At 41.6% G+C, this 15,899-nt stretch overlaps 1 protein-coding gene across 2 annotated transcripts in view; it reads right to left on the reverse strand.

Moving 5' to 3' along the window:
- Positions 1–15,899, reverse strand: part of rsrc1 (arginine/serine-rich coiled-coil 1) — a 119,342-nt gene that overhangs the window by 59,836 nt on the left and 43,607 nt on the right. For both annotated transcript variants that reach the window (XM_086216210.1, XM_086216211.1), the window contains exons 5-6: positions 14,426–14,462; positions 127–178 (exon numbers count right to left, since the gene is read on the reverse strand). In XM_086216210.1, coding sequence (XP_086072336.1) covers positions 127–178; positions 14,426–14,462 — 89 coding nt within the window. The remainder of the gene's footprint in view (positions 1–126; positions 179–14,425; positions 14,463–15,899) is intronic.

Genomic DNA, 15,899 nt, shown 5'->3' on the forward strand with positions numbered 1-15,899 from the left:
ATCGTGTTGTTGTTATCATGGGCAAACTACCAGTCACCTCTCTTAACAGCTCGTCATAGGCTCTTCATCTCTGCACAATACAGTGACAAAAAGAGAGGAAGACAAGAAATAGAGTGATCCACTTACCAGCAGCCTGCAGGACCATATGCATGCGAACTTTAGCCTGTTCTGCTGGAGTCTGCAGACAAAACAGAAAATTAGTCAACAATGGTGTGATATTTAATTGACTGACAAAGAGTGTGTTTCTTCTTGGTCTGAGGTCGGGGAAAACAACAGAGTGGAGCCTAGAACTAGGCAAAAGCACAACTTTCAAAAGCATCTTCTTCAATAATCTTTTGTTACAACCCCCTAGACTGGGCAGCCCCCAAGCCGGCCCAACTTTATCTATGTAATCTAGTTGTAAAACTGTTGTGTTCCCTTGGCTGAAATGAATTTTACCCAAGATCATCTTTAGCTGCAACTATTAGAGTGAATGTTCCCTTAAACTGTCCTCGTGGAGTATCGCAGGACGACCTCACCATGCGCCCAGTCTAGTCTGTAAAAACCCTGCAAGTGGAAAACAGAAAGCACCATCTCTGACACACCAGGGAGAATCAATGAGGAAGAGATGAAGAGAAATTTAGAGACAAAGAGAGTGAGAGAGGAGAAGAGAGAAAACAAAAGCTGCTGTAACAAGTCTTTAGAGAGTTGGATGAGAGGGCACAGAGAGCACATTTTAAAAAGATCACAGCCAAAGACTCAACATACTCCCCTTCCTATTGTGTGTGTGTGTGTGTGTGTGTGTGTGTGTGTGTGTATCAGAAACACTTAGCCAGCATGAACTGGGAGGGGCCTTGTGCTTTGACAGCTTTGTTGGGAGGCACAGTCCCTTTTCCTGATATGCCCTCAGAAGGGCCTTGCTGTAATTCCAATATCACTGCTATTAGATTTGAGGGTCTTAATTGTCAAGGAAGAATGATGGCTACCAGTGTCTGCAGCTATAAAAGGCAAGTGCGCTGCAGATTGCTCTTGGAGGCTTCTCAGTGCTTCTGTGGCATAGCGGCCCTCGTTACCATGCAGCAGCGGAAACTGTGTGTAGGATTAGAGAGAAATTAAATGCTAATGGGGATGGGATCTGAATCCGCTGCCTGGGAGCATCATTTAGACGACGGTGCTGGGGTGTCGCTGACAGGCAGTGTTTCCTCCCTCCTCCTCCTCCATAGACAACCCTGCTCTTCCTCCCACTATTCCTTCTCCTGGCTTCCTACCTCAACCAGAGCAAAAAAATCTGATTTATCAAACTGTAAACTTGTCACTTTGTAAAAACGTCATTTTTCCGGTGGCAGTCGGGGAAATATAATGACCCCCTTTAATGTAGCAATGTCAGGGTGCTGTAGCCGAGATGGAATGCACATCAAGGCGCTGCACACAGACTGACACACACTTAATGCAACGTGTGTGTGTGTGTGTGTGTGTGTGTGTGTGTGTGTGTGTGTGTGTGTGTGAGTGTGAATGAGCGTATCCCCAAGTAGCAGGTGACATTGTGGATCATGCTTGCATGGACTGGCTATGCTCGACAGCTGAAATTACCAATCACTATTATGCAAAAGAAGAGGAACACTTGAAGCATTCGCCCACATACAATTAGATAAACACACACCTAGTTCCTGCTGTGGAGAAGGGTTCATTCATTTCTGCTTTCTGAGGCATCTTTGCTTCTATCGAATCAAATTGTTTTATAACAAAAGATAAGATAACATGTCACAATGAAAAACTTTAAAATATAACAATTAGGACGACATAAATCCACCTTGGTCCAGTCAATCATTACAACTCAGCTGACTTGATAATTGTGTTCAGTGCGATGATACAAGATACATTCTATTATAATACCCCTTAGTGATTGCATTAGCATTAGTTTACACTGACTATGAGGCATGTTTAAGTTATGTACAGTACATGCAAGGTAAGTGCACTCCTGCCAGCTCTTACTTTGTAACATGACGCTGAATTACACATTAGCCTCTGGATTGCCCTTTTAAAGAAGGGGGACCGGAGCGAGTGTTCCAACTATGGTGTGATCACACAACTCAGCCTTCCTGGTATTCGGGGGTTCTGGAGAGGAGGGTGCATCGGACAGTCACACCTCAGATCCAGGAGGAGCAGTGTAGTTTTCATCCTGGTCGTGGAACCCTCGACCCCTCGAGGGAGTTTGCCCAACCAGTCCTCGTGTTTTGTGGACTTTGAGAAGGCATTTGACTGTGTCCTTCAGGGGATCCTGTGGGGAGCGCTCCGAGAGTATGGGGTATCAGGCCACCTGGTTCACTCCCTGTATTTCAGGTGTCAGAGCTTGGTCTGCATTGACATCAGTAAGTCTGACTCGTTTCTGGTGAGGGTTGGACTCTGCTCGGGCTGCCCTTTGTCACCGATTCTGTTCATAACTTTTATGGACGGAATTTCTGCATGTTGAGGGGATTTGGTTTGGTGGCTGCAGGATTGGGTCTCTGCTTTTTGCGGACGATGTGGTCCTGCTTGCTTCATCAGGCCATGATATTCAGCTCTCGCGCTCAGCCGAGTGTGAAGCGGCCAGGATGAGAATCAGCACCTCCAAGTCCGAGTCCATGGTTCTTGCCTGGAAAAGGGTGGAGTGCCATCTCCAGGTCAATGATGAGACCCTGCCCCAAGTGAAGGAGTTCAAGTACCTTGGGTCTTGTTCACGAGTGAGGGAAAGATGGATCATGAGATCAACAGGCGGATTGGTGCAGCATCTACAGTGAAGTGGATTCTGCATCAGTCCGTTGTGGTGAGGAGAGAGCTGAGCCACAAGGCAAAGCTCTCAATTTACCGGTTGATGTACATTCCTACCCTCACATATGGTCATGAGCTTTGGGTAATGACCAAAATGACAAAATTGTGAGTACAAGTGGCCAAAATGAGTTTCCTCCTGAGGGTGGCTGGGCTCTCCTTTAGAGATACGGTGAGAAACTCTGCCATCTGGGAGGAGCTCAGAGTAGAACTGCTGCTCCTTCACATCGAGAGGAGTCAGATGAGGTGGTTCAGGCGTCTGGTCAGATGCCTTACAGGTGAGGTGTTCAGGGCACGTCCAAGTGATAAGAGGCCTGGGGGAAGGCCCAGGACAAGGTGAAGGGACTATGTCTCTCAGCTGGCCTGGGAACGCCTCGGGATCCCCCATGAAGAGCTTGACGAAGTAGCTGGAGAGAGGGAAGTCTGGGTCTCTCTGCTTAGACTGCTGCCTCCGTGACCTGACCCCAGATAAGCTGAAGAAAATGGATGGATGGATGGATGAATGTTATGAGCGAGCAACTTCCACTTACTGTATAATCAGTGATGTCAAAGATACTATTTCATATCATGGGAAAATGATTGGTGCGTTGCCAAAGGTGTTAAGGTATCAGCAATTTTCTGCCCCGAGAGAATCTTTGGTGGATTACACTTTAAATAAAACCAAGGGAAAAAATGAGAGAAACAAACATCAGGACAATAGCGTGGGTGTACTGCCTACAGTGCTAAATTGAGGCAAAAACAGGCTAATTAATATCAAATTACCATCACAAGTAACGTAAAAGGTGCTCAAAAGTCATCCTACAACTAAGCTAACATAATGATTCAGAACCCACATGCAAAGTACATACACACATTGCCACACACACACACTCACTGACAACTTCTTTATTTTTCTCTCTAATCCACACACGCATGCCCGCTTCCTTTGTGTGTAATTCATTAGTAAACAATAAAAAGGCGTTAATTGTGCTCCCAAGAGGCAGATCTGTGTTCCCCCCACTGGGAGAGAGGCACCCGCTGCATCTGAAGTGGCGTCCTCCTCAATTACAACCGCGCCTTTCCAACACACACAAACAAACATGAGACGCAGAGAAAAGGATTCCTGCGTGCGTGTGTGTCTGTGTGCATGGAAATGAACAGTGCTTAGGTTATCACACTGTGAGTAAAGGGGGAAACAGACAGATGGAGAAACAAAAAGTTGCTTTATTTTCTTCAGAGCTCAGGAAATATTGCAGTCAAGAGAGGAATAAGAGGGCTCCATTGATTGAAGCTGAGGGAAAAAAATTAAAATGCAGGAAAAGTTGGAGGAAAAAAGTTTTTTTTTAATATAAAATTGATAATTCTGGTTAGACTTGGCCTGGCACTGATAGAACATGTATCCCTATCTGACAACTGTCAAATAAGAAATGCACAGGTCTTACAGATCCGTAAAAACGATGAATGGGCTCTACACACACACACATATCACTTTTAGACCACTCCTCTCGTCTCTTATGAGTTCAAGCTTTACTTACCAAACTTAACATATCTGGGAGTTGTGTATAGCTACTAAGTATAAATTCAAAAATGTATAAAAAAAAGTTTAAGATGTCCCAATTTTAGAGATAGGCATGTGTGCATGTGCATGTGTGTGGGTGTGTGCGTGTGTTGAACCATCAGCGCAACAACCAGATAAGTTCTGCTGGCTCATACCAGTTTCTAAAGAGCTGCCCCATAATGGTATCTAACAATGAGTATTCAAATTTTAATTAATCTCTAGTGACTTTTAACTTAAGTAAGAGCTCCCTCCAAATGCGTGTATATATGTTGGTGAATCTACTCGTTGACAGTACGATCAAAAACCTTTCTCTCCCCCTAAAGGAATGACGGAACCAACTCTATAAACATTCTCCTCTAAAAACATCTGCCATGAACAGATCTGCAGTGTATGCTGCACTATTACCGCTGGCATTACCACTCACCCTCAATCTGAATTATTTATGCCTCTCTTGTCTAGGACTAACTCTTGCCCTAGACAAGAGAGGAAGTCCAGTCACTTCGCTATAGGATTCCAGCTTGTTTTCTTACCTCACCTCAGCAATGACAGACAAGCATTGCTGAGCTTAAGTGCCCAGCGTCAGTCCCATTAGTCAAAAATAAACACATCCCATTAAAAAAATAAATAAGCCTCACTTCAGTTGGTAAAAACAATGCTACACTGTGTATAATGAGGTACAGCATACAGGAAATTGACTCTATTTATAATCATGAGCTGGTCAAAGGGACTATTATCATCATTATTGGGCCTGAGGCTGACCAGACAAAGGAAAGTATATGGTGGGTTGGCACATGACTAAAGGCCAGTAAGAGCTGACACAGAGATGAAAACCTGTCTTGCTAAATGATCAATTCCTAACAAATCATACCACAACACTTAATGTATGATAGCATACAGAGGAAGAAAGACAGCAAAACTTTTCATGAAACCGCAGACCTCCACCAAGGCCAACAGTGATTAAATTAAGAAAATAAATTTAGAAAATATATTGTTCCACTGGATCACAACTTTGTAGGACCTGCACTTAATTGTGCACATCAATATAGGTCATCAGTACCATTGGAATTCTTCATAAAGCTGCTTGTGATATTACCTGAGAAATTAATGAAATCCAATCTGCAAAGAAAAAAAATTCCTGGATCTATTCACACATTTATTGAGGTTGTCATTGGCCCTTGCTCCACCCCTCCACCAGGCTTCACTGTTTTTTGTGATATTAATCTGCCCCAAAATTAAATGACTTCCTCCTTGGCCAAGCCCTCCATCATATTTCTTGAAAATCGGCCTTGTGGTTTTTGCTTAGTCCTTGGTGTAGGTCTGGAGCGTGGGCCAAGGATGAACCCACTGAATTTCGGTACCTTTAAGGACGGATACACAAATTATTTTCCAGTTTTGACTGGATTGGACAGTGAGATCAGGTTTTTCAGAACTAAATGAACACCGAATCTTTTTTGAACTAAATGTATTTCCCCAGATAATGTAAATAACTTTGTTCAACAGAGCCTCTTGATTTGTCCATGGTTCCGTATATGAAGATTAAACCATCTAATGTGCAATGTGATAAAAAACATTTTTCATGGATGCTAAGAAACAAATCCAGATAGCTTGGTTTGAAAAGCTATCTTTGTGTTTAATCATGCAGTCTTGTGGATAGCGATAGCTGTAGAGATGAAAACAGCTTGATAACAAACACATAGACTTGTTTTTACTAGGACCCAGATACATTCACAGAAGTATGTGGATCAATCAGCTGATTGAGTTTCATTCAGCAGAAATGAAGAAGTTTGCATCACTTTGGCAACCTATGACAATAGTTGAGCCCACCCAGCTGATCCAGGTCTGCCAATTACAATACCTTGATGTCTGGGAAGTTTAACAAAGACCTCGCAGATATTTCGGCCTTAAAATATTAATTCTTGACATAATAAAACCCCCCAAAAAATCAACTGTTCAAAATTACTGTCCACCAATAACATGACCGGTATTCTTAATGGATGGTTTCTACATTCAAAGCTAGAGTTTTGGTGAGACTCTTCAAACCCGTTCATGTACACTGCTGGAAAATAAAATTAAGGGAACACTCAAATCACACATCTGAGATGTTGATTAATGAAATATTACAGTGGCAAATCTTTAATGATGTCATAGTGTAATTCATTAAGAACGAAATACCTTTAGAGTGATCGATGGAAAGCAACATCATTAACCCAATGAGGACTGGATTCAAAACCATACTACGGTACTCAAAATAAAAGTGAAATAAAATAAGAAGAAAATTTGATGACAGGCTGATCCAACTTCTGTGAATTTCCTCAAGACAACTCATAATGTGTCTCAGTAGTGTTTATGGCCTGCATGTGCCTCCATGCACTCCCTACAACATCTGGGCATGCTACTGATGAGACCTGCATATGAGATATGCCTCCCCAAATCATCACTGACGGACCTTCACACTAGTCATGCTGGTGGATGCTGCAAGCAGCAGAACGTTCTCCACAGCCCCTCTGACTCTTACATCTGTCATATGCGCTCAGTATGAACTTGCTCTCATCTGTGTGGAGAGAACAGGGTACCAATGGCCAATCTGCCAATGCCGGTGTTCTTTGGCAAATGCTAATCTGGCTGCATGGTGAAGGGCTGTGAGCACAGGCCCTACTTGTGGATGTCAGGCTCTTAAGCCACCCATGCAGTCTGTTTCTGACAGTTTGGGCAGAAGCATGCACTCAAATGGCCTGCTGGAGGTCATTTTGTAGGGCTCTGGCAGTGTTCCTCCTGTTCCTCCTTTCACCAAAAAGGAGATAGCAGTCCTGCTGGGTTGTTATCCTCCAACAGCCCCCTCCACCTCTCCTGGTATACCAGCCTGTCTCCTGATATCTCTTCCACTCTCTTAATACTGTGTTGGGAGACACAGCAAACCCTCTGGCCATAGCGCGTGGGGATGTGCCATCCTGGAGAAGGTGCACTTCCTTAGCAACTTCTATGGACTGCAGTTACTGCTCCACCAATAGTAGCAAGGACACTGGAAAAATGCAAAACTAGCCAATAATCAGCAAGACAGGATAAGGAGAGGGAAATGGTCTCTTGCTACCACTTGCAAAACCATTCCTTTACAGGGGTTGTCTTCAAAATTGCATCTCCACCTGCTGTCTGTCCCATTTGCACCACAGCAGGTGAAATTGATTCACAATCATTATGACTTCTTAATTGGACAGGTTGACATCCCAGAGGTGTAACTGACTGGGAGTTACACTGTGATGAGTATTTGCTCTCTTTATTTATTGAGCAGAGGTATTACTTGAATAGTGAGCTGGAGCCATACCTCTCAAATTTATAGATTCAAATATTAATATTCAACAGTTTACCTTATGCATGAAGACCTTGGTGATGAATGTATAAATTGTAACATAAACATATGTCAATAAAACAATGTACAATGTCATGATGATATTTATATAATACAAAAGTCAATGTTTTGAGGAAATATTTAATGGGCATTTGCTGAGGTATGTGCTCTCCAAGTACTTCAAGTATTTTCAAAGTTGTCATTGCTCTCCATTTTCTTTCATTTGTTGCATTCTGCTTGGGCTCCCTCTGCATCTCCACTTCTTCCTTCCCCAAAACAAACTAGCAGATATATCCCATACCCAAAAGAGGACATGGGAAAACAGAGCTCCTAGAAAATGCAATATTTCTGTTTTTAATATCAGGGTCTATAAGATCAGGGCAGAGATGGGATCCATGGCAATATGTTTATTTATATATTTTATAAGGAGGGGAAAAAACCTTCCTATCAGTGTATGTATTTGGGGGCCACAGCCACTGTTTCTGAGCTCATCTTATATGAAAAATAATGTTGTGTATGGCTATACTTTTATATATAATGGCAATATGGGATCAGGGCTCTTTTACAATGTGCCATACTTCAGGCTAGCGCTAACAGCATTTTATGGCCCGCCAGCAGTTCATCTTCATGTCTCAGGCAGGCAGGAGCACTGCATAATAATGTCGTTTCCTGCCCCCAAATGCTATTTCACAGGCTGGGGCTCATTTCTCAAACTTCACCACTTTTACAATTTCCCAAACTTTTATTCCCGTCATTATTACCAACAAGATTTCATTACGTATTTAGAATGTAAACAAGCCTGAGTAATGACACTCCCCCGTCTCCCTGGAATCATTCCCTCTGATGGCTCTGCTGCTATCTGAAGCGCGTGTATTCATACATACAACACACACAAAAACATCCATGTTTGTACAAATACACAAACCCCACATACTGTGATTTGCCCATCTACAACTGCACAAACAGTGCGCATACATGGACACATAAACTGCACCAATCAAGATAACTCAAAGACGTTCATTTAGTGCACTGTATGTGTGCGTGTGTGTGTGTGTGTGGGGGCGCATGCATGTATGTATTCCTGATAAAGGGGGAGGCAGCAGGCTTGAATGGGAATGGTGGGGGGTTTACACTCAACTCACATAAATCATGTAGAAGAAAAATGAGCAAATCTGCAGGCTAACTCATCTTCTCCCCATCCGGAGAAAATGAAATTCACTGGAATACCTATCAAAACTGCAATCATCCAGAGATAATATCTTCTTTGGTCTATCTGCACTTTCCGATTTAATTTCCTCCATGCCCTTGACATCCAGTGATACCATTAAGATGAAGCACATACAGTAAGGGAGTAGTTCTCACATTTTGATATATGAGATCTCTGCGCTTAATGTAATATCATCATTTGAAAATCTCTCTTTTGTTTGGGGGGTGTTTTTTTGGAAACAATCGACAAACTGGCTATGGTGAGACAGGCAACATGAGAGCAAGACTGTTACAGGTAGGCATGCGAAGGAGAAAAACAAGCAATGTGATGACCCCCCCCCCCCACTTTGTGCCAGAATGACATGCAATTATGTCTGGGCCTGCCCCAAGTCAGGGTCACTCAAATTACTCCATCATTTAGCTGCGCCGTCAAGATGAGAGAGAGAGATCCCCCGCCTCCACCCGAGCTCCCATATCCTCCCAACCCCCGCTGCCACATCAAATAACATGATATCATTAGTGTAATAAGCATGGAAACCTGTTTGCAGATTATCAACACCCCACCCACTGACCCATCCCCATCCTTCCTCTCTATGCCCAGAGTCTTTGTTTTTATCTTTTCTTATCAAATAGAATCAAATCTAAGAAAACAGAGAGACGGAGAAAAGAGAAAAAGGGACAAAAAAGGAAGACAAAGTACAGAAATAAAGAACTGAGATGCTCCAAATGCACTTTAACTTCTCGTATAATAAACCATGACTACGGGTCAACTCAATGGCTTATCCAGAGATGTCATATTTGTCACATTCTTAAGAATGTGTGTTGTTCAGCCTACAGCTGCTGATTTCTATCTGTCAGTAGGACAACCAGGCTATTTGCCTCAGTAAACTCTTCAACTCACTAAGGGACACTTGGACCACATCAGCCATCTCTGAAAGAAGACAGGTATGGACAGTGCCCTGGTGATGCATTATAAAAAGAAGGCCTTTGTCCCCTGCTAACGTTTCAGAAAAGAAAACCAAATCTAAATGTCAAATGTCAAATGTTTGCAACAAAAAAATAAAAACTGGGAATTTTTTTTTTCTAATAGAAAGAACAAAGTAAAATCCTAAATCAGAAGAGAATATGTAACTAAAATATATATCATACAGGGTTCCTTTAGGAACTTTCTTCAGGACATTAAAACTGATGTAAGCTTTTCATCTTCAAATAATCAAATATTTCTGTTACAAGGACATTAAACAAAAAGCTATAATATTTAAAAGAGAAAAGATTTGGTATCATCAGTTTCACAATAATTAAAAGACCAGGTGATGTCTGACTCTGTCCAAAAACATACAAAGGTTTGATTGGTGGAACGCCAGTTAAACTGTCAATCGACAATCACATGAGCAAAAAGGGTGGGGAACAGGAGAACATATCAAAATGATACAGAGTGGATCTTTCCATCCAAGCTGTTTGATGTACTTTTCATTGATTATATTGGTGGCCCAGGCCTTCTCAGAATATCGTCTCAAAAAATGCATCCTTTGAGATGCATTAAGATGCAACCTCTGGATGCTTCTTAATGCTTGAAGCTAGAATCTTTTGCAGGCTTTATACGTTCGAAAAGAGGTCCAACTGCTTTATTTTGGTGCTTCATTCTCATTTGAACTGCAATAATCCAAAGAGGGTGATTTGTGTTCTTTTTCATAGCAGGGCCTTGAATGAATACAAGGAGTGGGGAATCCTTAACCTCCTCCACAAACCACAGACATACACCTGTTTGAATCAATCAGTTATTGCTGGTTAGATACCAAAATAACCCCATTATACAAAACTGCTGTGCCTAATATGTCATATGAAAACAATTCTACTCTCTAGTAACTAAAAGATGACCTTTTTTTCTTCTGTTCCACCAGAAAGGCATCATTTCTCATGCTAACACAGACTTGTTACACCTGTTTGCTCTGAGTCATGGCTGAACTTACAACTCTAGACTGACCTCTGAACAGAGCCTCCAACATTATGTCCCATTCAAACCCTACCCTCAGACTAGTCATGTCTAGCGCTAGCCCCTCTTCTTCCTCTCCCCTTCTCTTCTCATTCTATCCATCTCCAGGCAGTGTGCATGCTAGAATGGTGGGTACAGCTGCAAATTGAGCCAGTAATCCCGATGAGGCTGATTCTTCTTGTATTGATAGAGCTGCTGGCTTTTTTCCACTTCACTCTGGAAGTTGGACTGATTAGCAGCTGTGGGCCACCTCTTACTCTATCTCTCCATTTCTCCCAGAGCATTGAATCGTCGGACTCTCGTCTGTGCTTTATGTGTGTGTGTGTGTGTGTGTGTGTGTGTGTGTGTGTGTGTATACACAAAAGAAGAGACTAACGTGGAGCACTGGGAGCAATTAACTTCAGTCTTTTTCTCCGCATTGCTACTGATTGCGTTCAGTCAATCTGCTGAAATATGAAAACAAAACAAACACAAACAATAAAACAAACTTCATACTACATAGATCTTAATTGCCCACCTAATTACCGCAGCAGTCATTCAACTCACCCAGTTAACTTTAAAGGAGGAGGCAATGTTTGCATTCATCAAGAAAAATCAAGCGCCAGAATTATATGAACAGAGAGTTGACAGTTACTGGCCAGAACTGCCAAGGATTTATAATGACACTACAAAGTAATTATCATTTAATAACATAAAAAGTGATTCCTTAAGAGATCAGGTTCAAGGCAGCTGGCTAGAGGCATAATATGGCTGGAACTTGGCGAGACTGTGATAAGTGTCAGTACGGCTGAGGCACTAATCTTAAGAGCAGTACATCAACGGAGACTCATAAATGCCTGTTTAGAAATCTACAGGGATGTATGTGTGAAGGATTGAGGAGAAACAACATTCCGAACAGCTCTGCAACTCTACCTCAGGGGGGGACGTGCTCCATTATTTACAGTTCTCTGTCCCGAATCGTAATCAGAGTCTTGCGCTCCCCAGGCAGTGGACTACTGGGATGCAATCTCCCCATAAGCATAAACACTCCCATAAATTCAAAAAGTCAGTGTTCAGATATTGAAATTCGCTGAAAAATAGACACAAAATATGCAATGGCGGACATAAATATGTGCTTGCAGGTGTCGCTCTGTGTGTGCTAATGTGTAATGCTTAATCCTGATGAGTATAAAGACACAGCAGTACCGAAGAATCAAATGAACACATGTTAAAGTCTGTCCCTACAGGTCCACTTGGTGCAAAAATACTCAAATTGCATGAGCCTGCACAGAGCCCTGCCAAGAAACTTAAACACAAATATACTTGGGATGACATGAATGTGAGAAAGACAACAATGCTGGTCCAAATAACTTGTTAAAAATCTTATCATGATACACAGAACATTAATTCAATGTAGTTATGTCTTAAAACAGAACAAATCAGTGATAAGTAACAGTTATACTGTACTCATTTGGTGTTTGTCGACACTGCCTTGTACTCATTTATGTCTTGTGTAAAGTAGTTCCCATTATTCCACATAGCTTTCAGAGAACGACTTATCTCATCATTAGACAGGCATGCTGATGCTTGCCTATACACGTACCGGTATATTGATTAATGCTGTTTATGCATGTAATCCTCTACTGAATAATGCACACAACATTTTATGGAGCAGTACATCATTACATCTACAAACCTGAACTATACCAAACCAACATTGTGGCCAACTGGTCCCTCCCAATCTCAACTTTCTTTACCTGTTAAAGCTTCATATGATGCTTTTAAATGGATAATATTGAAGACTTACAATCCTAACCTACAGACAATTAAAATTTTTGGTTGCTTTAAAGTGTTTCTGGGGCAAGTGTTTTAGCAGAACAATCAGATTTCATTTTGAGGTTGACCTTGGACCTGATTTAAAATGCTATATTTGTTTGACATGTTGTCATAATTAGCAGCTGAGTTGAAACATGGAAACATATGATTTGTGGGGTCATGCTGACCTTGACATTTGAATACTGAAATGTTAATCAGTTCTACATCAGAGTGGTTACGAATAATTTGGAGGAGATAGTGTGATATCATGCTCAGGAGAACAGGACAGATGGATGTTATCACGATGCTGGCGAAATATTATGTCCGCCAGCAATACTCAACAGTGCCATCCATCTGACCGTAATTCTTCATGTAGTTGAATTTGAAAAAAAGAAAAGAAGGGAGAGTTGCACTGAGTCAAAAAAAAAACTGTGATAAAAATGTAGAAAAAAAAACAAGTGCCCTAAAAGGATAAAGTAAACAATGGAAACAAGGAAAAGGGATCTCTGGTGTGGAATGGCATTTTAAAAGGGCATCTAAGAAATTCCAAAGCCAGGCTCTTTTTCATGAGTAAGCCTGACCGTCACTTCTTTTTACTATTACCTTAAGGTATTTTATTCGGCCATTTATGTTGCATCACAGTTTATTCTCTATCTGAAACAAGCCTCTTTGCTTTCCTCTGGCAAGCCAACTTACGGAAGATGAATGAATCCTGTATGTTGTGGCAGCGCTGTGCCTGACGGTGACTGTACACAGGCGTCTCTGCAGCTTTGAATGTAGACGGAAACTTTGAAACTGAGCATGCGGAGGACCTTACAAGGTTTTCTTTTACATGTACATTTACATTATTATTATTGGAAATGTTGGTCATGTACAAAATGAACATCTGACATTGTATGACAGAAATGGTGAAAACACAATGGATCCCATTTTAGGATATGAGCGGAGGTCAACTACTCTGATCTATTTCTTGCTGAAGTAGATAGTTAAGAACTGAGAACTGTTCTGAATCTAGAGGTCAGACATTTGTGTGGCATATTCAGGGTCATTTGCGTAGTGCGCAGTGGGGCGGGGGTCATTTGCGTAGGGTGCTGGGAGCTGCAGTTTAGTATGCAGGGAGGCAAGGGCGTGTGACATCCACAGAGAACCAGGACCCTCACTGACCCCCGTCTATAATTCATCCCCTGGAATATGGGGCACATCAAACCATGCCTCCCTCCCACCCAAAAAGAGGAGAGAGACCCTTCTCACTTCGTTGCACAGCACTGTGACCCCATATTAAAGCAAGTAGCAAGAGAAGCCCCGGAAGCGGCCATTAAATTTTCAGGCTGTCCCAGGAGAGTGTTTTCAGCAGGTGCCAGGACTCACGGATGTGAGAGAGGACAGGATAGAGTCTATTCTGACGAGAGGAGGGAGGGTGTGTGTGTGTGCGCGTGCATGTGTGTGTGTATCCAGTGTTAATAGTTATACCTACAAGCCCAAACTTTTTTTTTCTTGCTTTCATGCATGCATTGATAAATATGTGCTGAGGATAAATTAAATGGTGGATTATCGAACATAATAGATAGACCCTCATGTAGACATTACCCTACCTGTTTCTCTGATTTCACTGTTTCTCACTCTACTTACCTGTTAGCTGGGGGTATTCAGTTTAAATTCAGGGATTTTCATTAGAAATACAGATAGCAAATTGTGTGTGTGTTTGTGTGTGAGAGTGTGTGTGTGTGTTTGTGTGTAGGATAAAGGGGGGTTGTCAATTGGAACTTACCAGATGTTCTAATCCTCCTTTGATGTTTCCAGCGTCCCTGCAACACAACACATGTCCCCAATGTAAATCAGACACATAAATTAGTTCATTTAAAAAAAATGAGTATTTTTGCACACACACACACACACACACACACACACACACACACACACACACACAATTTGCTATGCTTTCTGTACACATTGGTCAATATTTAAACATATTCAACTGGACCATTACCTGTGGCTAATTCTGACTGGCTGAAAATACATGAATTCATTGTTTGGTTTGGAGACAGGAAAAAGCAAAATAATAACTATAACAAGAATTATGACCAAAGCCAAAGCCAAAAACCTTTAGTATTACTTATATAAGACACAAAATAATACTGTTAAAATATTATCTAATTATTCACTTCCTTTTTTTATTAGATAAGCTTATTTGGTGTTTCAGCACTGCTAATGAGGCAAGTTGAAATATTGGATTTGGATGAAGATTCCAACTTCACATACAGACTGGATATTGTCATGATAATCATGATCCACATACTGATCCAGAGTCCATTCCATAGATTATGATGGGCCATGAATGCGCATCAGTAAAACATGAGACAAAATACTGATCCATACACAGTTCAAATAAAATTCTCTGGAATACATTTCAATTTAATGGATTTATGGACATTTTTTGTTCTTTTAATAAGAAGTGCTGTGTGGTTTACTACATTCTAATGATGTAACCAAGAACATGATGCCATAAATACTTTATTGAACCTCAAAAAAATGAAGATTTGTGCATCTTCCTATTTTAATTTCAAATTGAAGGTGGAAATGTCGAAGAGAGAAAATCATCCTGGTTATATCGAATGAGTTTTGATTGATCAAAAGGTGAAAAAAAAACCAACAGATAATTAAGTTTGTCCAAATAGTTAACCTTTCAGACTGAAGTTTGAATGTGTGTGTGTGTATATGTGTGTGTGTGTGTGTGTGTATACACACCACACAGATTAACTAATGTCGCCACACTGCTGGTAGTCATAACAATAATTTCCAACAACAGAGAGGGAACTGGTATCTATCTGTGAATTAATAAAAAAATGTGTGTATGATTATCAGGGTAGCAACGGCAGAATGACAAGCTCGGGAACTGCAGTGTTTTGTGTGTGTGTGTGTGTGTGTGTGTGTGTGTGTGTGTGTGTGTGTGTGTGTGTGTGTGTGTGTGTGTGTGTGTGTGTGTGTTAGGGGGGTTGGGGTGTGGGGGGGGGGGTCGGTTTTAAAAAGAGCAAATTGGCAGTAAATAATAGATGCAATTTTGGCACATTTCAAATTTGCAGCAGTGAAAATCAAAAGATCAAGAGAACACAAACAGCATCCCCCTCCATCCCCGATCCTAGCACCCCCATCCAACTCTGGTCCCCATTACTGACATCTCCATGCTGGCCATGGTGATCCTGTGTATGTGTGTGTGTGTGTGTGTGTGTGTGTGTGTGTGTGTG

Source organism: Aulostomus chinensis, chromosome 10, assembly GCF_037954235.1.
Source record: "Aulostomus chinensis isolate RoL2024-O1b breed Wild chromosome 10, RoL_Achi_v1.0, whole genome shotgun sequence".
NCBI lineage: Eukaryota > Metazoa > Chordata > Actinopteri > Syngnathiformes > Aulostomidae > Aulostomus > Aulostomus chinensis.